Below are 22,165 nucleotides of genomic sequence, written 5' to 3'. Positions count from 1 at the left end.
AGATAGACCAGTATGTAGAGAAAAGGGATAGGGTAAATGCTTCTGAGGAGAATGTGCATCACTGCTTCAGATCAATTCCTGCTCATTTAGTTAACCATGTATGGCACACAGTAGGTGTCCAATAGGAGTGTTTGTGTGTGAGAGTCAAGATAAGCACAGTTCCCTAAGGAGTAAGAGCCAAGGATTTTTTTTTTTTTTTTTTAAGTTTTGGGATAGGGTCTCACTCTGTTGCCTGGGCTGGAGTGCAGTGGCATGACCATGGCTCACTGCAGCCTCAACCTACTGGGCTCAAATGATTGTCCCATCTCAGCCTCCTGAGGAGTAGCTGGGACTACAGGTGCGTGCCACCATGTCTAGCTAATTTTTATTTTTATTTTTTGTACAGATGGGATCTTGCTATGCTGCCCAGGCTCGTCTTGAACTCCTGGCCTCAAGTGATCCTCTTGCCTAGGCCTCCCAAATGCTGGGATGACAGGCTATGACTGTAATCCCAACAGGCCTGGCTGATTAAAAAAAAAAAACAAACATGTAAACTGAGATCATTGCTAATGGTTAATGAGTCAAGGCATACTCAGATGTGAGCCTGTCTAGGGCATTGCCTGCTGTATTCCCAGGTTTCCTTGTGTGATAGGCACATGCTCCTCGGGTGGGTCAGTTAGTGAAATGCTCTGGAGCAATGCGTGATCTTACCGTGCTGGGTTTGGGGGTGTCAGCCTTCGCACTGCTGGAGAGTGTGTGCATCTCAGACTCAGTTCTCAATTTCCTGAACCCTTTGGACCATTTCCTGTATTGCTCCCGGACCTGTAGAGGCAAAGCGTGCCCTGGGTCAGCTCATGGAAAGCAATGAGGACAGGAAGAGTACTGGGTGGGAGCTGGGCAGTGGTACCTGCTGGCTGAGGAGGCAGTACACCAGGAAGATGAAGACGCCCTGCAGGCTGTTGATGATGGTGAAGAGGTAGGCCATGACCCGGGCAGCCGGACCCACCTGCAAGATGCCCAGACACCACGTGCAGCCCAGAATGAACAGCTGAGCTGTTGCTTTAAATGCCAGCATCCTGCATTGAATAAGAAAGGAGGCTGGTGATGCACCCAGAGAAACAGAATCAAGGCTATTTCATCTGTGCCCATGGAGTCCTCTGCCCTCCCCTGTAGATGATTTCTCAGACTGGGCTGTGATCAGCTTAGATCTTTACTGTCAATGATAGCCCACAATAGAAATGCCACCTGGGGCCGGGCGCGGTGGCTCACATCTGTAATCCCAGCACTTTGGGAGGCCGAGGCAGGCGGATCACCTGAGGTCAGGAGTTTGAGACCAGCCCAACCAACATGGTGAAACCCGGTCTTTGCTAAAAATAATACAAAAATTAGCCAGGTGTGGTGGCGGGCGCCTGTAATCCCAGCTACTCAGGAGGCTGAGGCAGTAGAATCGCTTGAACCCAGGAGGCAGAGGTTGCAGTGAGTCAAGATAGCGCCACTGCACTCCAGCCTGGGAGTGACCGAGCAAGACTCCATCTCAAAAAAAAAAAAAAAAAGGTTATTTTTGAACATGCAAAGAGATTTCTGTGTTCATGAACTACACAGTCTCTTCAAATCACCAATACAACCAAAGCATGACATATGAAATTTGGAAAGGATAATGACAGGAACCTAGAAGAAAGCTCATTAATTTTGCACAAGGGTGCCTGGAACAACAAACTGCTCAAGCCCTACAGAGGAATTTTTAAATTTTTATTTATTTATTTATTTATTTATTTATTTATTTTTTTTTGAGATGGAGTCTCGCTCTGTCACCCAGGCTGGAGTGCAGTGGCGCGATCTCGGCTCACTGCGACCACCGCCTCCCGGGTGCAAGTGATTCTCCCACCTCAGCCTCCTGAGTAGCTGGAATTATAGACACCCACCATCACACCTGGCTAATTTTTGTATTTTTAGTAGAGACGGGCTTTCACCATGTTGGCCAGACTGGTCTTGAACTCGTAACCTCAAGTGATCCGCCTACCTCGGCCTCCCAAAGTGTTAGGATTATAGGCGTGAGCCACCATGCCCGGTCCCCGTAGAGGATTTAATGTTGATTAGGATTTTCCCAGAGGGAGGATTGCATGAGGAGTGATGAGGAGCCTGAACTGAGGATACGGTATGAAGGTGCAGGCTGGGCTGTGGGAACAGACATGAAAATATACATGTTCTTTGCACTTTTTTTTTGAGTTGGAGTCTTGCTCTGTCACCCAGGCTGGAGTACAATGGTGCAATCTCGGCTCACTGCAACCTCTGCCTCTCAGGTTCAAGCAATTCTCCTGCCTCAGCCTCCCGAGTAGCTGGGATTACAGGCGAATGCCACCACACTCCCCCTAATTTTTGTATTTGTTGTAGAGACGGGGTTTCACCATGTTGGTCAGGCTGGTCTCTTTGGCCAAGCTGGTTTCAAACTCCCAGCCTTGTGATCTGCCCCCTCCAACCCTCGGCTTCCCAAAGTGCTGGGATTACAGGCATGAGCCACCGTGCCCGGCCTTCTTTGTATTTTAAAAGTGCTAACTTCTTTGCACTTTTGTTATAGGACTGCTTACAAAAGCCCAAATAAGTGTTTAACCTTTTAGTTTATTGATTCATAATGTTTGTACGTCTTTACGGGGACATACATGATATTTTGTTAACATGTATAGAGTGTGTCATGATTAAGTCAGGGTATTCAGGGTATCCGTCACTTTGAGTGTCTATCATTTGTATGTGTTGGGAACACTTCAAATTTTCCCCTCTAGCTATTTTGAAATATACAATATATTGTGAACTAGAGTCATCCTACTCTGCCATCCAACATTATAACTTACTCCTTCTATCTGACTGTATGTTGGACCCATTAACCAACCCCTCTTCATCGCTTTGCCCACTCACATACCCTTTCCAGCCTCTGGAATCTATCATTCTACTTTCTTTTTCTTTTTATTTTTTGAGGCAGAGTCTCGCTCTGTCTCCCAGGCTGGAGTGCAGTGGTGCGATCTCGGCTCACTGCAACCTCCGCTTCCTGGGTTCAAGCGATTCTCCTGCCTCAGCCTCCCGAGTAGCTGGGATTACAGGTGCCCCCCCACCACGCCCAGCTAACTTAACATTCTACTTTCTGCCTCTATGAGATCAGCTTCTTTAGCGCCTGTCTATGTAAGTGACAGCCTATGCTATTTGTCTTTTTGTGCCTGGCTTATTTCACTTAACAGAATGACCTCCAGTTTCATCCATGTTGCTGCAAATGACATGGTTTCATTCTGTTTTGTGGTCGAATCGTATCCTATTTTGTATGTATACCATTTACCAGCCAATGAAGATTCTTCCGGTTGCTCTGGGATTCACTAACTGAGATTAGACATGGACAAAACATTTTGCTCGGGGTGTCAACAAGATATCACTGAATCTGAGACGGCTGCCATAGAAGAATGGCTGCATCTGTTTACTCTGGGTGCCTTCAAAAGACCCTGAGATGGGACCTCAGTGGCTGTTAAGGCACATGGCTTGGCTCTTGGGAACCATACAGGTCTGTGTTGTTGTCACCCCCTTCTCCATCTTACCTTGTGTTCTGGAGGGTGGACACTTCATTATTGAGGGAGGAGAGTCTGTTTTTCAAAATCCAGAGAGTCACCAGAAGGAGAGCTAAATTCACCTTCAGGAAACCACAGAAGATTTGTTGAATAGAATTTGAAACCCATTATCTCTCTCTCTCGTCTTTTTTTTTTTGGTCAGACAGGGTCTTGCTCTGTTGCCCAGGCTAGAGTATGGCGGTGCAATCTCAGCTCAATGCAACCTCCGCCTCCCGGGTTCGAGCGATTCTCCTGCTTCGGCCTCCCGAGTACAGGCACCCACCACCATGCCAGGCTAATTTTTTATTTTTAGTAGAGATGGGGTTTCACCATGTTGGCCAGGCTGGTCTTGAACTCCTGACCTCAAGTGATCTGCCTGCCTCGGCCTCCCAAAGTGTTGAGATTACATGCGTGAGCCACCACATCAGGACTGAAGCCCATTATCTCTTCATCTTAGCCTGTCTAATATGAGTTATACACGTAAGTGTTTTTCTTAAATATTGAGTAACAGTGTTAAGAGTTTGAAGATTCAAGAGTGGTCTTAGGAGGCCGGGCGCGGTGGCTCAAGCCTGTAATCCCAGCACTTTGGGAGGCTGAGACGGGCGGATCACGAGGTCACAAGATCAAGACCATCCTGGCTAACATGGTGAAACCCCGTCTCTACAAAAAAAAAAAAAAAAAAAAAAAAAAATACAAAAAACTAGCCGAGCGAGGTGGCGGGTGCCTGTAGTCCCAGCTACTCGGGAGGCTGAGGCAGGAGAATGGCGTAAACCCGGGAGGTGGAGCTTGCAGTGAGCTGAGATCCGGCCACTGCACTCCAGCCTGGGCCACAGAGCGAGACTCCGTCTCAAAAAAAAAAAAAAAACAAAAAAAAACAGTGGTCTTAGGAAACCTAACCCAACCCATGACAACCCAAGGGGCATTCCTCCTCTTGTCACCATCTTTATTATCTTGTTTTTCTAATGACCCTCAGCGGGGCAGTGAGGATGCTTAGATGATGTCACTTACAGAGAAGATGGCAGAGACAGGTCCAAGGAAGCCCCATGTAAATCCCTTTTCTGGTTGGAGCCAGCAGCTGAACAAGAGAGAGAGATTAAAAAAAAAAATGCATCGGTTTTTGGAGATATGGAACAGTTATGTAAATCTATTCCTTCCCTCCTCACCACTTCCTCCCTTCCTCCCTACATCAACAGTATTGAGTGTTTCTTTAGCGATAGGGTCTGTGGTTGGCTCTGAAGATACAGTGGTGAGATCTTTTTTTTTTTTTTTTTTTTTTTTTGAGACGGAGTCTTGCTCTGTCGCCCAGGCTGGAGTGCAGTGGCCAGATCTCGGCTCACTGCAAGCTCCGCCTCCCGGGTTCACGCCATTCTCCTGCCTCAGCCTCCCGAGTAGCTGGGACTACAGGCACCCGCCACCTCGCCCGGCTAGTTTTTTGTAATATTTAGTAGAGACGGGGTTTCACCGTGTTTGCCAGGATGGTCTCGATCTCCTGACCTCGTGATCCACCCGTCTCCGCCTCCCAAAGTGCTGGGATTACAGGCTTGAGCCACCGCGCCCAGCCAGTGGTGAGATCTAAGAACACGGTCTTAGATCCCCAAAATTTCAACTCAGGGAGGATACACGCAATTAGATACATTCTAACAATGAAACAAAAATGGAAGGTTGTGCCAGGCACAGTGGCTTACACCAGGACTTTGGGAGGCCGAGGTGGGAGGATTGCTTGAGGCTAGGAGTTTGAGACCAGCCTGAGCAACACAGCAAGACCCCATTTCTAAAAAAAAAAAAAAAAAAGCCAGGTGTGGTGGCTCACACCTGTATTCTCAGTTACTTGGGAAACTGAGCGGGGAGGATCACTTGAGTCCAGGAGGTTGAGACTGCAGTGAGCTGTGATTGCACCACTGCACTCCGGCCTGGGCAACAGAGCAAGACCTAAATTGCAGCATTTTAAATTTCTATTTAAAATAGAAAATGAGTCCAGGTGCAGTGGTTCATGCCTGTAATCCCAGCACTTTGGGAGGCTGAGGCGGGTGGATCATTTGAGGTCAGGAGTTCGAGACCAGCCTGCCCAATGTTGTGAAATCCTGTCTCTACTAAAAACGCACAAAAAATGAGCTGTGTGTGGTGGCGCACGCCTGTAATCCCAGCTACTCGGGAGGCTTGAACCCGGGAAACAGAGAGCAGAGGTTGCAGTGAACTGAGATCACGCCACCGCACTCCAGCCTGGGTGACAGAGGGTTTCTAAATAAATAACTAAATATAAAATGACTGAATGGTCTCTTGAAATTCCTTTCTATGGCTGAATAATATTTCACTGTGGATATGTTACTTTTTTTATCCATTCATCAGTGATAGGCATTGTTTCCAATTTTTGACTCCTTTAAATAATGCTTCTATGAGCATTCATGTACAACATGTTTCTAAACGTTTAGTTTAGGTTCAGAGGTACACTGTGTAGGTTTGTTATGTAGGTCAATTGCATGTTGCGGCGGTTTGGCGTACAGATTATTTTGTCACCCGGGTCATCAGCACAGTACTCTATAGGTCGTCTATTTATCCTCACCCTCCTCCCACTTTCTACCCTCAAGTAGGCTTCGGTGTCTGAAGTTCCCTTGTGTCCATGGGTACCCAGTGTTTAGCTTCTGCTTATAAGTGAGAACGTGTGGTATTTGATTTTCTGTTTCTGAATTCACTTAGGATAATGGCCTCCAGCTCCATCCATATTGCTGCAAAGGACATGATCTCGTTATTTTATTTTATTTTTTTTGAGATGGAGACTCACTCTGTCGCCAGGTTGGGGTGCAATGGTGCCATCTTGGCTCGCTGCAACCTCTGCCTCCCGGGTTCCAGCAATTCTCCTGCCTCAGCCTCCCCAGTAGCTAGGATTACAGGCACCCACCACCTCGCCCGGCTAACTTTTGTATTTTTAGTAGAGACAGGGTTTCACCATGTTGGCCAGGATGGTCTCAATCTCTTGAACTCGTGATCTGCTTGCCTCGGCCTCCCAAAGTGCTGGTTTTACAGGCGTGAGCCACCGCACTCGGCTGACATTGTTATTTTTTATGATTGCATCATTTACAAGTTTTTGCGTGGACATCTGTTTTCATTTGTTTTGGGTATATACCTGGGTCATATGGTAGCTCTGTGGTTAACTTTTGGAGGATTAGTGTTAATAATTCACAAAACCAAAAACAGCAAAAGAGGAAGCACTTCCCAAATCTTCTACGAGGCCAGTATTACTCTGACACCAAACCCAGAAATAGACATCACAAGAAAACAAAACTGCAGACCAAAATCCTTTATGAAAATGAATGCAAAAATCCTCAAAAAATACTAGCCGACCAAGTCCTGCAACATATTAAAAGGATTATATGGCCGGGCGCAGTGGCTCAATCCTGTAATCCCAGCACTTTGGGAGGCTGAGACGGGTGGATCACGAGGTCAGGAGATTGAGACCATCCTGGCTAACACGGTGAAACCCCGTCTCTACTAAAAAATACAAAAAACTAGCCGGGTGAGGTGGTGGGCGCCTGTAGTCCCAGCTACTCGGGAGGCCGAGGCAGGAGAATGGTGTAAACCCGGGAGGCGGAGCTTGCAGTGAGCTGAGATCCGGCCACTGCACTCCAGCCTGGGCGACAGAGCGAGACTCCGTCTCAAAAAAAAAAAAAAAAAAACAAAAACGAAAGAAGAGAATAGGTAGGAAGAATACCTTTGTAAATTAATGTCCTGGTGTACTACTCAGTCACCATGACCAGGTGGTAATTATACCAGGAATGTAGGCTAGTTTAACATCTAATCACCCATCAATGTAATACACATATTAATAGAATAAAGGATTAAAACTATATGATCACATTATAGTTATATAATTATATAATCATATAATTATATGATCACATTATAAGATCACATTATAATTATATAACCATATAATTAACTGTATATAACCATATAATATTCCCCAGGACTCAAAGGTAAATAACCATATATAACCCTATAATTATAATGTGATTTTTTTTTTTTTTTTTTTTGAGACAGTCTCACCTTGTCACCCAGGCTGGAGTGCAGTGGCGCGATCTCGGCTCACTGCAAGCTCCGCCTCCCGGGTTCATGCCATTCTCCTGCCTCAGCCTCCTGAGTAGCTGGGACTACAGGCGCCCGCCACCGCGCCCGGCTATTTTTTGTATTTTTAGTGGAGACGGGGTTTCACCGTGGTCTCGATCTCCTGACCTTGTGATCCGCCCGCCTTGGCTTCCCAAAGTGCTGGGATTACAGGCGTGAGCCACCGTGCCTGGCCGTGATCGTATAATTTTAATCCTTTATTCTATTATGTGTATTAATAGAACAAAAGATTAAGTAAGTAATCATATAGTTATATATGATTATATAATTATAATGATATAATATACGATTATATAATTTAATATGATAATATAATTATCATATTTAATTATATTATATACTTATATAATATATAAATTATATAGATACGTATTTATATATAAATTACATATAAAATAATCTAATATAAGTATATAATTATAATGTGATCATATAATTTTTATCCCATATAATTAAAAATTATATGCTTCGGAAATGCATTTGACAAAATCAAACACAGTTTCATCACCAAAATACCCAACGCACTAGGAATAGAAAAGAATTTCTTTAACCTGAAAATGGGTATCTATGAAAAATCCTCAGCTAACATCATACATTAATGAGAATAGACTCAGTGCTTTCTCCCTAAGTTCAGGAGCAAGACTGTTCTAGTCTGTCTGCTGTTCTAGTCAACAGTGTTCTGGAGGGTTCAACCAGTGCAACTGGCAAACAAACAAACAAACAAGCTAGAAAAGTACCTGGCACAAAGTAAGCATCTCATAAATCTTAACTATGACAATATCAATTATTTGGGTTATTCCAATCAGGTCTACTTTTTCAAATGAAAAATGGAAGCATCCTAAAAGATCTGGATAAAGTAGGTTAGATATTAAACAAATGCTATCATGAGCACTTTGATTTCATTCTTGCTATTTCAATGAGAGAGATTTAAATACATGATCCCTAACTATTATTAGTATCTTTTAGAGACAAGGTCTCTCTCTCTTGCTCAGGTTGGAGTGCAGTGGTGTAATCATAGCTCGCGGCAACCTCGAACTCCTGGGCTCAAGCGACCCTCCCATCTCAGCCTCCTGAGTAGCTAGGACTACAGGTGTGTGCCAGTATGCCCTGCTAATTTTTAAAATTTTGTAAAGAAGGGGTCTTGCTGTGTTGCCCAGGCTGGTCTCAAGATCCTGGGCTCAAGTGATCCTCCTGTGTCAGCCTCCCAAAGCACAGGGATTCCAGGCGTGAGCCACTGAGCCTGACCCTCCTTAATTATTATAATCTTCTAGCAGAAAGATGCCCTGGGGATTATGACACAGTGTCTTTGCCCTCTTTATGCTTTCCAAAGACTTGCCCTTTATTTCATTCAGAAAATTTCCGAAAACCCTCTTCTACAATGCCTACTTTGAAATGTAATTGAAATAAACTCAATAGCTAAGAATGAGGAGCTGCAGTGTAATCCAACCAACAGAGCCTAAAATCCCTACTGATCTAATTAAAAGCAGGTATCATAAAAATGCTATCTAGGTTCTAGCAATGGCCACGGTTATGCCGGAGAAGATAAGGACTGTGGGAATTTGCACTAACCGGGAAGGTGTTCCATAAAGGTGAGGCCTGGAGGCTGCAGAAATGGCCACTATCACAGCTGGGACTCCATAGCCCACAGGGAACATGAGCTTCTTCGTGAATCTGTTGATGCTCGAGTAGTTGACCACCATCAGGTTCCGTGCAGTGAGGAAGAGGTACAGGGCCTCCAGCAGCATCCAGGTGAAGGCGGCCAGGTAGAGATAATGCAAGGCACCGGCGATGATGGCGCACAGCACCTGGGGGAGAAGTAAGAGACGCCCAGAGCGGCGGTCAGATTTGAGTGTGACCCATGGCTTCTCCTGTACCATGCTGTTGGGGAGAATTCTGAGATATCTGATGGCATTGTAGAGAATATTTGCTTTGTAGTTGAGTCAGGCAATGGGAAATTGGTGGTGTTCTCTTCTAATATTCCCCAGGACTCAAGGGCCTATATATATATACACATACACACACACACACACACACACACAGATACACGTATATACACACACACATATACACACATGTACCTATTTGTGTACACACACATACATATACACATACATGTGTATATATATACACACATATATAAAATATATATACACACACACACATATATACACATTTTTTTTTTGAGACGGAATTTCACTCTTGTTGCCCAGGCTGGCGTGCAATCGTGCGATCTCGGCTCATTACAACCTCCACCTCCTGGGTTCAAGCGGTTCTCTTGCCTCAGCCTCCTGAGTAACTGGGATTACAGGCATGTGCCACCACGCCTGGCTAATTTTGTATTTTTATTTTTATTTTTATTTTGTATTGTATTTTGTATTTTTAGTAGAGACGGGGTTTCTTCATGCTGGTCAGGCTGGTCTAGAACTCCCGACCTCAGGTAATCCACCCCCCCGTGGTCTCCCAAAGTGTTGGGATTACAGGCGTGAGCCACCATGCCCCGCTGGGCCATTATATTAAGGAATCCAATGCCACATCATTCCGTGAGCCAGCATCCTCTGCGTCAAGGAAGGGAGCCCCCTGGAACACCGCTGTCAATACCTCATGTTCGGTTCGATCAATCCCTACGAGGAAGAGGAGGTGGGCCACGAGGAGGCAGAGCGAGAGCTGCAGATGCAGCGAGGTACTGGTGTTCTGGATGGCTTTGCACAGGAGGAAGGTGAGGGCCGCCAGGAGGAGGCACAGCAGAGAGAGGCTCAGCCCCATGTAGGTGATGACAGTCAGCACAGGATCCTCCTCCTGGGACCCCAAAAAGAAGAGTTCACAGTTATGCTTTCTTGCTCTGGGGTAATGACCCCACCACCATTTTTTATTTTTATTTTGGCATAGCACATTTAAGAATGAGACAGCCAGGTACATTTGTGAAGGTGTCATCAATTTAATTTAATTTGTGAAGTTGTCACCTGAGCCTCTTGGGTGTCTGGGAATACAAGGGTAGTCACGCAGGTGACAACAGGTGTGCATTACAGTCATGTATGGCACCATGCCCTGCTAACTTTTTTTTTTTTTTTTTGACAGAGTCTTGCTCTGTCGCCCAGGCTGGAGTGCAGTGGCGCGATCTCAGCTCACTACAACCTCTGCCTCCCTGGTTCAGGCAATTCTCTGCCTCAGCCTCCCGAGTAGCTGGGATTACAGGCGCCCACCACCACGCCCGGATAATTTTTGTATTTTTATTAGAGACGGGGTTTCACCATCTTGGCCAGGCTGGTCTTGAACTCCTGACCTTGTGATCCACCCGCCTCGGCCTGCCAAACTGCTGGGATCACAGGCGTGAGCCACCACGCCCGACCTAACTTTTTAAAAATTTTTATAGAGACAGGATCTTTCTGTGTTGCCCAGTCTGGTCTCGGATTCCTGGGCTCAGGTGATCCTCCCGCTTCAGCCTCCCAAAGCACAGGGATTTCAGGTGTGAGTCCGTTAGGTTTCGAAGGGAAGGTGAGGGTTAAAGAAAGACAGAGCGAGAGAGAGACAGAGGAGAGAAAGAGAGAGTTGGCAGCTCTACAGCAATGCAGGTTTATGTCCAGCATAAGACCTGTGGAGCGGGGAGCTAGCTGCGTGCCAGAATCCACTGCCGCTTACAGGCTGGGGTAGTTACAGGTCTGGCGGGAGGGGCTGGGTGGTATGGCTTGCTGCCTGGGAGGATATTGATAAGATGTTCCTGCGATGGAAAACGAAAGGGTGGTTTGGCCCTTTTTCCCACATGATCTGATAGTGATGTCCCTTGGATCTACTCCAGGTGATAAGAGAGTCAGGTGGGCCAGACGTGGTGGCTCACACCTGTAATCCCAGCACTTTGGGAGGCCGAGGCAGGTGGAACTTGAGGTAAGGAGTTCGAGACCAGCCTGGCCAACTTGGTGAAACCTTGTCTCTAGTAAAAACACAAAAATTAGCCGGGCATGGTGGTGCATGCCTGTAGTCCCAGCTACTCAGGAGGCTAAGGAAGGAGGATCTCTTGAGCCCAGGAGGTCAAGGCTGCAGTGAGCTATGACTGTGCCAATGTACTCCAGCCTGGGTGACAGAGACCCTGTCTAAAAAAAAAAAAAAAAAAAAAAAAAAACAAAGGCAGAGTTTACCCTGGGTGGGCCAGACCTCATCAGATGAGTCGTTACAAGATCTGGGCTCTTCCTGGAGAATCAGATTCAAAACTTGTGATGGTTAATATGGATGTCAACTTGATTGGATTGAAGGATACAAAGTATTGATCCTGGGTGTGTCTGTGAGGGTGTTGCCAAAGGAGATTAACATTTGAGTCACTGGGCTGGGGAAGGCAGATCCACTCTTAATCTGGGTGGGCACCATCTAATCAGCTGCCAGCGTGGCTAGAATATAAGCAGGCAGAAAAATGTGAAAAGAGAGGCTGGCCTAGCCTCCCAGACTACATCTTCCTCCTGTGCTGGATGCTTCCTGCCCTCGAACATCGGACTCCAAGTTCTTCAGTTTTGGGACTCAGATGGGCTCTCCTTGCTCCTCAGCCTGCAGATGGCCTATAGTGGGACCTCGTGATCTTGTGAGTTAATACTTAATATACTCCTATATATATATAGGAGTATATTATATATACTATATAATAGGAGTATATACATATAGGAGTATATATACATATAGGAGTATATATACATATATACTATATATTCCATTATATATGAATATATATGAATATATATAATATATATGAATATATAATGGAATATATATACATATACGAGTATATATGTATATATACTCGTATATGTATATACGTATATATACTCGTATATGTATATATGTATATATACTCGTATATATACTCATATATATAGTATATATGTATATATACTCATATATATATATATATATATATATATATTCCATTAGTTCTGTCCCTCTAGAGAACCCCGACTGATACGAACCTTAAGAGGGATTCCGCATGAAGGAATATTTTTTCCTTGGCCTCCAGAGAGTAATGCTGAAAGGTTGCCAGAGGGTCATGTGAGAAAGGATGTGAGTGGCCTCTAGGAACTGAATGCGATGCCTTCCTGACAGCTAAGAAAGTGAGACCTCACTTCTACAATCACAAGAAACTGAATTCTGCCAGCAACCAGGGAGCTTGGAGAAGGACCTCAAGTCTCAGATGAAACAGCAGCCCTGGGGGTGGGGCGACACGATGATTTCAGTCTTGTAAGACCCTGAGCAGAAAAGCCATCTTGCTATGCCAGCTTGCTGACCCATAGCTGTGAGATAATGCATTTTTTTAAAAGGCTGCTACGTCTGTGGGGATTTGTTGCACAGCAATAAATGCAGAGTGCAGCCTCTCCTAAGGGTCTCACCTGTACATCGTAGGGGGCCATGAGGACGGCAAAGCTGCTCAGGTGGGTGCAACGGCAGATGGTGCTGGTATCTCTGGTGCCCATCGTGCTGCAGCCTGTGGTGGCCCAATGACCACATCCATTCTGGCCATGCTCCCAGAAGACACAGAACACTTTCCGTCTTGGTATGACCAACTGCAGGAACAGAACACAGGTGTGGGCCGGGCATGGCGGCTCACGCCTGTAATCCCAGCACTTTGGGAGGCTGAAGCAGGTGGATCACTTGAGATCAGGAGTTTGAGACCAGCCTGGCCAACATGGTGAAACCCCGATTTCTACTAAAAAAACAAAACAAAGCAAAACAATACAAAACAAAACAAAACAAAAATTAACCAGGCGTGGTAGCACACACCTGTAGTCCCAGTTACAAGGGAGGCTGAAGCAGAAGAATCACCCGAACCTGAGAGGTGGAGGTTGCAGTGAGCCAAGATCGTGCCACTGCACTCCAGCCTGGGCGACAGAGCGAGACTCCGTCTCAAAAAATAATAATAATAATAAATAAATAAATAAATAAAAATAATAATAATAATAATAAATAAAAAGGACCCATGCGTGAGCTGGTGGGTGGGTCTGATGCTCAGAGATGCTTACCCAAAGCCGGCTTGGGAAGGACTGACTTTCCTGGGGAGATGATGTACCCGTAACAGAGACCCGTGAGCCCCAGGGCTGAGCTGGGCAGCAAGGCTATGCCTGGACTCAGACTCCCCACCCACCCCCACCACCCCACCAGCACTCACACGGTGGGAGAAGGTGAAGGTAACTGGGGAGCTGAGGTTTTGGGTGTCGTTGTTGCTCAGAAAGGCAGAGATGACATCTGAGAGCAGGATGGGGAGCAAGCCCTGGTGTGTCTCATTCAGAACCACCTGCTTCTCAGGCTCCGAGACCAGGGGGGCCTCAGCCAGCAACTTGCCCATCCCTGGAACGGAGACAAGGCCCACCACAGAAGGGCCTGCGGGACAGGGCCAAGATTGAATCTTGGAGTAGGTTGAATCTCTGGGTCCACACCAGAGTTCCTCCGCCCCGCACAGAACTTTCTACTCATGGAGATGGGCTACCTTCCTTTGGCTTCACCCATCCCACACTTTCCTTCAATCTTTAAATCCCTTAGTTTTCACATTCTTGGGCATCTTGTCCCACCACGAAGCTTCACTGACCACCTCCCCATCTCAGCCATTACCTGGGTCACCAGATTTCTGTGCCAGATTCCAGTCCAGCTGCATCGTTGCCTGATTCTGTCTCAAGGTGACATTCCTGTCTACTTGCTTCTGCACCTCCAGGGAAAATTCTGTGAGTTGTGGGAATTATATAAGGGGAATTAGGTTAGGAATCGTGCCTACAGTGGTTGATATACTATGACTTAATTTATATACTATATACACATAGAGGCTGAAGTTACAAAATATCAGAAGAGAAGAGTATGAGCAACTGTATATCCACAAAGTAGATAACCTAGATGAAATGGACACATTCCTAGTGACACGCAAACCACTGAAACCAACTCAAGAAGAAATAGATCGGCAGGGCGCGGTGGCTCATGCCTGTAATCCCAGCACTTTGGGAGGCCAAGGCGGGTGGATCACGAGGTCAGGAGATTGAGAGCATCCTGGCTAACAAGATGAAACTCCATTTCTACTAAAAATACACACACAAAAAAAACCCGTCTCTACTTAAAAAAAATACAAAAAATTAGCCAGGCGTGGTGGCGGGCGCCTGTAGTCCCAGCTACTCAGGAGACTGAGGCAGGAGAATAGTGTGAACCTGGGAGGCAGAGCTTGCAGTGAGCTGAGATCGCGCCACTGCACTCCAGCCTGGGTGACAGAGTGAGACTCCGTCTCAAAAAAAAAAAAAAAAAAAGGAAGAAGAAGAAGAAATAGAAGATCTGAATAGACCTACAGACCTATAACAGATTACACAGATTACATCAGTAATCAAAACCTCTCAAAACGAACAACCCAGACCAGATGACTTCACTGGTGAAATCTACCAATAGCTTAGAAAAGAATGAACATGAATCTTTTACCTGTTCAAAAATATGGAAGGGGAGGAAACACTATTTAAATAATTTTATGAGGCCAATATTGCTCTGAGGTCAGGAGTTCGAGACCAGCCTGGCCAACGTGGCGAAACCTTGTCTCTACTAAAAATACAAAAAAATTAACCAGGTGTGTAGGCACATGCCTGTAATCCCAGCTACTGGGGAGGCTGAGGCAGGAGAATTGCTTGAACCTAAGACGCGGAGGTTGCAGTGAGCCGAGATTGTGCCACTGCACTCCAGTCTGGATGACAGAGCAATAGATGAAGACATAACAGGAAAATAAAATTATAGACTAATATTTCTTATGGACATAGATGCAAAAATTTTCAGCAAAAATATTAGGAATACATTTTACCAAGGAGATTCAGACTTATAGGAAAGTTTTTTGAGTTTTGTTTTGTTTTTTTTTTTTTTGAGACAAAGTCTTACTCTGCTGGTCAGGCTAGAGTGCAGTGGCACGATCATAGCTCACTGCAGTTTCCTGGGCTCAAGCAATCCCTCCAACTCAGCCTCCCAAGTAGCTGGCACTACAGTTGCTCACTATCACACCCAACTAATTTTTAAATTTTCTGTGGAGATGGTGTTTCAGTATGTTTCCAAGGCTGGGCTTGAGCTCCCGGGCTCAAGCAATTCTCCCACCTTGGTGACCTCTGACAATGTTGGGCGTGAGCCACTGCTTCTGGCCTACAAAAGTGTTTGAAAGAAATAAAAGGCCCTCTCTAAATGGAAAGACATCCTATGTTCATGGATTGGAAGACTTTCTATTGTTAAGACAGCAATACTCCCCCAAAGTGGTCTAGAGACTCAATGCAATCCCTATCAATATTTTAACGTATTATTATTTTGCAGAATAAGAAAAGTTCATCTTAAAATTCATATGGTGTTGTAAGGAATCCAAATACCCAAAAACAATCTTGAAGAAGAACAACAAGGTTGGAGGATTCACACTTCCTGATTTCAAAACTTACTACAAACTGACAGTAATACTGGCATAAAGATATAACAGAATAGAATTGAGAGTCCAGGAATGAACCTATCCATCTTATGGTCAGTTGATTCTCAACAAGGGGTGCCAAGACTATTCAATGGGAGAAAGAATAATCTCTTCAACAAATGGTGCTGGGATGACTGGATAGTAACATGCAAAATAAGGAAGTTGTGACCCTACCTCACAGAACAAACAAAAATTAACTCAAAATAAGCCAGGGACCTAAGTTTAGAAGCTAAAACTAGAACGCTTAGGAGGAAACAGGGGTAAATCTTCCTGGTCTTGGATTTGGTAATAAATTCTTTTTTTATTTTTATTTTTGAGATGGAGTCTTGCTCTGTCATCCAGGCTGGAGTGCAGTGGCACAACCTCGGCTCACTGCAACCTCCGCGTCCCAGGTTCAAGCAATTCTCCTGCCTCAGCCTCCTGAGTAGCTGGGATTACAGGCGTGTGCCAACACACCTGGTTAAGTTTTTTTGTATTTTTAGTAAAGACAGGATTTCGCCATGTTGGCCAGACTGGTCTCGAACTCCTGACCTCAGGTGATCTGCCAGCCTCGGCCTCCCAAAGTGTTGTGATTACAGGCGTAAGCCACCACCCCCAGTCAACGAATTCTTAAATATGACACCAATTGCACATGCAACAAAAGAAAAAATAGATAAAATAAATGTCTTCAAAATTTAAAACATCTATTCATTAAAATGAAAAGACAATGAAGAAAATGAAAGACAGTCTACAGAATGGGAGAAAATATTTTGCAAATCATTTATCTCAAATGGTCTACTCTCAGAATGTATAATGAATGCTTACAACTGGACAACCAAAAGGCAAACAGCACAATTCAAAACAGGCAAAGGATTTGAATAGACATTTCTCCCAAAATGACACGCAAATGGTGGGCAAACACATGAAAAGATGTTAAACATTGTTAGTTATTACGGAAGGGCAAATCCAAATCTCAATGAGATATCACCTCACCAGTAAAGCAGCGAAAATACCCAAGCGTAAATACCCAAGGTTCATTGTCTCACACCAGGGAAATTGAGGACGTGCACACATAAGAATTGAGTTTAAGAGTGGAGACAGGGGCTCCCAAGTGGGGCTTCTGGTTGAGTGGTGAAATGCATGAAGTTTTATAGATGAGCTTGGGTAGGTGGTGTCTGATTTACATAAGGCTCAAAGATTGGTTGGAACAGGTGAGTCATTTACATGGAGCATGAAGCAGCTGGCTGCCCCAGCCTAATCTTTTATTATGCAAATGAATTCTTTACCTGGCTGGTTCCATGTTGCCAGCTTCTGTACTGTACACGTGGCTGACGAAGGTAAGGGAAGAGGGAGATTCCATGTTGAACATGCCTGGCCCCCAGGTAGCCTTTTCCTATTGGCACAGCTGCTGGCATTCACCTGTGCCAGCTTCCAGCTTGCTTCTCTATGTCTGCAGCTTGATTTTTCAGGCTGCTCGTTGTTAGACAAGAAATGATTTGGGGGCTGTTTTTTATTTTTTTTATTTTTTATTTTTTATTTTATTTTATTTTATTTTTGAGACGGAGTCTGGCTCTGTCGCCCAGGCTGGAGTGCAGTGGCCGGATCTCAGCTCACTGCAAGCCCCGCCTCCCGGGTTTACGCCATTCTCCTGCCTCAGCCTCCCGAGTAGCTGGGACTACAGGCACCGCCACCTCGCCCAGCTAGTTTTTTGTATTTTTTAGTAGAGACGGGGTTTCACCGTGTTTGCCAGGATAGTCTCGATCTCCTGACCTCGTGATCCGCCCGTCTCGGCCTCCCAAAGTGCTGGGATTACAGGCTTGAGCCACCGCGCCCGGCCTGTTTTTTATTAAAAAGGAAACCTTACTGAGGACTCTCTTACCTTTGCTAACTGTCTAAATAATTTCTTTTTCACTCCTGAATCACTGGGATGAAGAGAGGTAGGTTAACAGGTACAGACATACAGTTAGATAGTAAAGTATAAGTTCTATTTTTTTTTTTTTTTTTTTTTTTTTGAGACGGAGTCTCGCTCTGTCGCCCAGGCTGGAGCGCAGTGGTGCAATCTCTGCTCATTGCAACCTCCACCTCCCGGGTTCACGCCATTCTCCTGCCTCAGCCTCCCAAGTAGCTGGGACTACAGGTGCCCGCCACCACGCTTGGCTAATTTTTTGTATTTTTAGTAGAGACGGGGTTTCACCGTGTTAGCCAGCATGGTCTTGATCTCCTGACCTCGTGATCCACCTATCTCGGCCTCCCAAAGTGCTGGGATTACAGGCGTGACCCACCATGCCCCGCCCAAGTGTTTGACAGCAGAGCAGTGACTATAATTAACAAGAAGGTATGATATATTTCAAAGTAGCTAGAAAAGGGGACTTAAATTGTTCCCAACACATAAAAATGATAAGTACTCAAAGTGGTGGATACCTCAGATGCCCTGGCTTGATCGTTACACATTCTAGGCAAGCAACAAAGTATCACATGTACTCATAAATACCTAAGATATTATGTATCAATAAAAGCAATAAAAAAACAGAACCAAAGAAAATAAAACAGAAGTAACAAGTTTTGCTGAAGGTGTGGAGATGATAACCCATGTATGTTTCTGGTGGGGATTTAGGATGGTGCAGCTGCTTTGGAAAAACAGTTTGGTGGTTCCTCTAAAAGTTGAACATAGAATTACCATATCACCCAGCAGTTCCACTCCTTAGTATATACCCCAAATAACCGAAAACAGTTATTCAACCCAAAATGTGTCCACCAATATTCATAAGAGTACTATTCACACCAGCCATCTAAACCAAAAATTAAATTAGAAATCCTGGCCGGGCGCGGTGGCTCAAGCCTGTAAACCCAGCACTTTGGGAGGCCGAGACGGGCGGATCATGAGGTCAGGAGATCGAGACCATCCTGGCGAACACAGTGAAACCCCGTCTCTACTAAAATATACAAAAAATTAGCCGGGCGCGGTGGCGGGCGTCTGTAGTCCCAGCTACTCGGGAGGCTGAGGCAGGAGAATGGCATGAACCCGGGAGGCGGAGCTTGCAGTGAGCTGAGACTGTGCCACTGCACTCCAGCCTGGGCGACAGAGCTTGACTCCGTCTCAAAAAAAAAAAAAAGAAATCCTTTCCTGCCCCCCAAAAACCATCTGAATGGGCTTCCCTTTTGGCCAGGGCACTCTCAATTTAACCAGAAAGACTAGTTCAGGCTATGGTGGGAAGTGGGGGGTCTGACATGCCTCCTTATGCCCTCCTCCCTTTTGGAGTTCAGGAAAAGCCGACCAGCATTTAACATCAACACAGACCTTAAGTCTAATAAGAAACATTTACAGTCTATTCTCTCTGAAGCCTGATACCTGAAGGGTTCATCTGGATGATAGAATTTCGGCCTTCACAGCCCCTTATTGTAATCCAGACATGCTTTTCTATTGATAATAACTCCTTCAACCAACTGCCAATCAGAAAAGCTTAAATCTACCTATAATTTGGAAGCACCCACCCCACATCTCCACTTCAGATTGTCCTGCCTTTCTGGAGTGAACCAATGTGTATCTTAAACGTATTTGATTATTGTCTCATGTCCTCCTAAAATCTATAAAACCAAGCCGGGAGCCAGGCACTGTGGCTCACGCCTGAAATTCCAGCACTTTGGGAGGCTGAGGCAGGTGGCTCACAAGGAAAGGAGATCGAGACAATCCTGGTTAACACGGTGAAACCCCATCTCTACTGAAAACACACAAAAAAGTTAGCCAGGCGTGGTGTTGGGCGCCTGTTGTCCCAGCTACTTGGGAGGCTGAGGCAGGAGAATCACTTAAACCTGGGAGGTGGAGGCTGCAGTGAGCCAAGATTGCACCACTGCACTCCAGCCTGGATGACACAGTGAGACTCTGTCTCCAAAAGAAAACAACAACAACAAGAACAACAACAACAACAACAACAAAAACCAAACTGCGCCATGACCACCTCGTGATATAGAAGTTAAAAAGGAATTATTTAGGCAGAGAGTGAGGGTAAGGAAGTCCTCAGTAAGGCTTTCCTTTTAATGAAAAGCAGCCCCTGTATCATTTTTTTTTTTTTTTTCCTAACAAAGAGCAGCCTGTAAAATCGAGCTGCAGACATAGGCAAGCAAGCTGGAAGCTTGCACAGGTGAATGCTGGCAGCTGTGCCAATAGGAAAAGGCCACCTGGGACTAGGCATGTTGAAAGTGGCAACTCCATCTTCCCATCTGTTTGCCAACCACGTGTACAGTAAGGAGAAGGCAAAGACTCCATTTGCATAATAAGATTAGCGTGGGGCAGCCAGCTTCTCTGCACCTTATGTAAACGTCACACCTCGTCCAACCAATCTTTTTGGGTCCTATGTAAATCAGACACCGACTCCTCAAGCCTGTCTATAAAGTCTGGTGCACTCGGCCCTGGATGGGAAGTCCCATTTGGGCATCCTTTTCTCTCACAAGAGAGGGAATTGTCCTCTTTTTCTTTCTTTTGCCTATTAAGCCTCCACTCATAAACTTACTCCTTGTGTGTGTCCGTGTCCTTAATTTTCTTGGCATGAGACAATGAACCTCGGGTGTTACCCTGGACAGCAACACCACTTCTCTTGGGCACATGTTCTCAGGGGCTCCTGAGGGCTCTGTCATGGGCCATGGTCATTCATACATTCATATTTAGCTCACAATAAGTCTCTTCAAATATTTTACAGAGTTTTGACTCTTTTTGTCCACAGCCAAAAGCTGGAAACAACCCAAATGTCCATCAATGGATGGATTAAAGAAAAGTGAGGTATTCATACAATAGAATAGTATTCAGCCATGAAAAGGAATGGAATATCCATAAATACTACGGCAGGCATGAACCACAAAGCCATTAAGCTAGGTGAAAGGAGCTAGACTAGATGGTCACATATCGTATGATTTCATTTATGTGAGATATCCCGATTAGGAAAATCCGTGGAAACAGAAGGCAGATTAGTGGCTGCCAGGGGTTGGAGGAAGGGAGGAATGAGGAGCAGTTGCTTACCATGTGCAGTATTCACTTTTGGGCTGATGGAAGCATTTTAGAAATAGAGGTGATGGTTGTATAAATTTGTGAATATACTAGATTCTACTGAAACACACACTTAAAAATTTTTTTCTTATTTTCATTTTTAATTTTAATTTTTTTGTTTGAGAGGGAGTGGCACCCTGTCTCACACAGGCTGGAGTACAGTGGTGCAAACTCGGCTCACTGCAACCTCTGCCTCCCAGGCTCAAGCGATTCTCCTGCCTCAGCCTCTTGAGTAGCTGGGATTACAGGTGTGCGCCACCATGCCCGGCTAATTTTTGTATTTTCAGTAGAGACAGGGTTTCACTATGTTGGCCAGGCTGGATTTGAACTCCTGACCTCAGGTGATCCACCAATTTCAGCCTCCCAAAGTGCTAGGATTATAGGCGTGAGTGCCTGGCATTATAGGCACGCCCGGCCTGAAACAGACACTTTAAAGTGGTGAACTTGATGTTATGTGAATTTTATCTTAATAAAATTAACGCTATATGCATTTTCATGCTTTAAAAATTATTATGCAGGCAGGGCATGGTGGCTCACGCCTGTAATCCCAGCACTTTGGGAGGCCGAGGCAAGCGGATCACGCACGAGGTCAGGAGATTGAGACCACCCTGGCTAACAAAGCAAAACCCCATCTCTACTAAAAATACAAAAAATTAGCTGGGCATCGTGGCAGGCGCCTGTAGTCCCAGCTACACGGGAGGCTGAGGTAGGAGAATGGCGTGAATGCGGGAGGCGGAGTTTGCAGTGAGCTGAGATACGGCCGCTGCACTCCAGCCTGGGCGACAGAGCGAGACTCTGTCTCAAAAAATCAAAACAAAACAAAACAAAACAAAAATAAAAAAACAAAAAAAGAAATCATACTTATAGATCAAATGATACTAATTTATAGTATTCCAAATTAAATAAATTGTTCTCTTTTGAAGTGATTTCTACTTTGTTATTTTAAATCTTCATAATTATTTACTGCTGATAATTCATATTACAATGAAAATGCATGTTATTTATACATTTTATTTTTCCTCTCCTTTCTTTTCT

General features: G+C 45.1%; 1 protein-coding gene across 1 annotated transcript in view; it reads right to left on the bottom strand.

The window, feature by feature from the left end:
- Positions 1–22,165, bottom strand: part of ADGRE2 (adhesion G protein-coupled receptor E2) — a 34,276-nt gene that overhangs the window by 6,029 nt on the left and 6,082 nt on the right. Inside the window, 9 exon segments of the mRNA XM_073015757.1 lie at positions 691–801; positions 887–1,055; positions 3,555–3,646; positions 4,572–4,638; positions 9,252–9,487; positions 10,281–10,478; positions 13,046–13,219; positions 13,822–14,033; positions 14,262–14,369. Coding sequence (XP_072871858.1) covers positions 691–801; positions 887–1,055; positions 3,555–3,646; positions 4,572–4,638; positions 9,252–9,487; positions 10,281–10,478; positions 13,046–13,219; positions 13,822–14,033; positions 14,262–14,369 — 1,367 coding nt within the window.

This window comes from Chlorocebus sabaeus, chromosome 6 (genome assembly GCF_047675955.1).
Source record: "Chlorocebus sabaeus isolate Y175 chromosome 6, mChlSab1.0.hap1, whole genome shotgun sequence".
Classification (NCBI taxonomy): Eukaryota; Metazoa; Chordata; class Mammalia; order Primates; family Cercopithecidae; genus Chlorocebus; species Chlorocebus sabaeus.
This window is presented reverse-complemented; position numbering and strand designations above follow the sequence as displayed.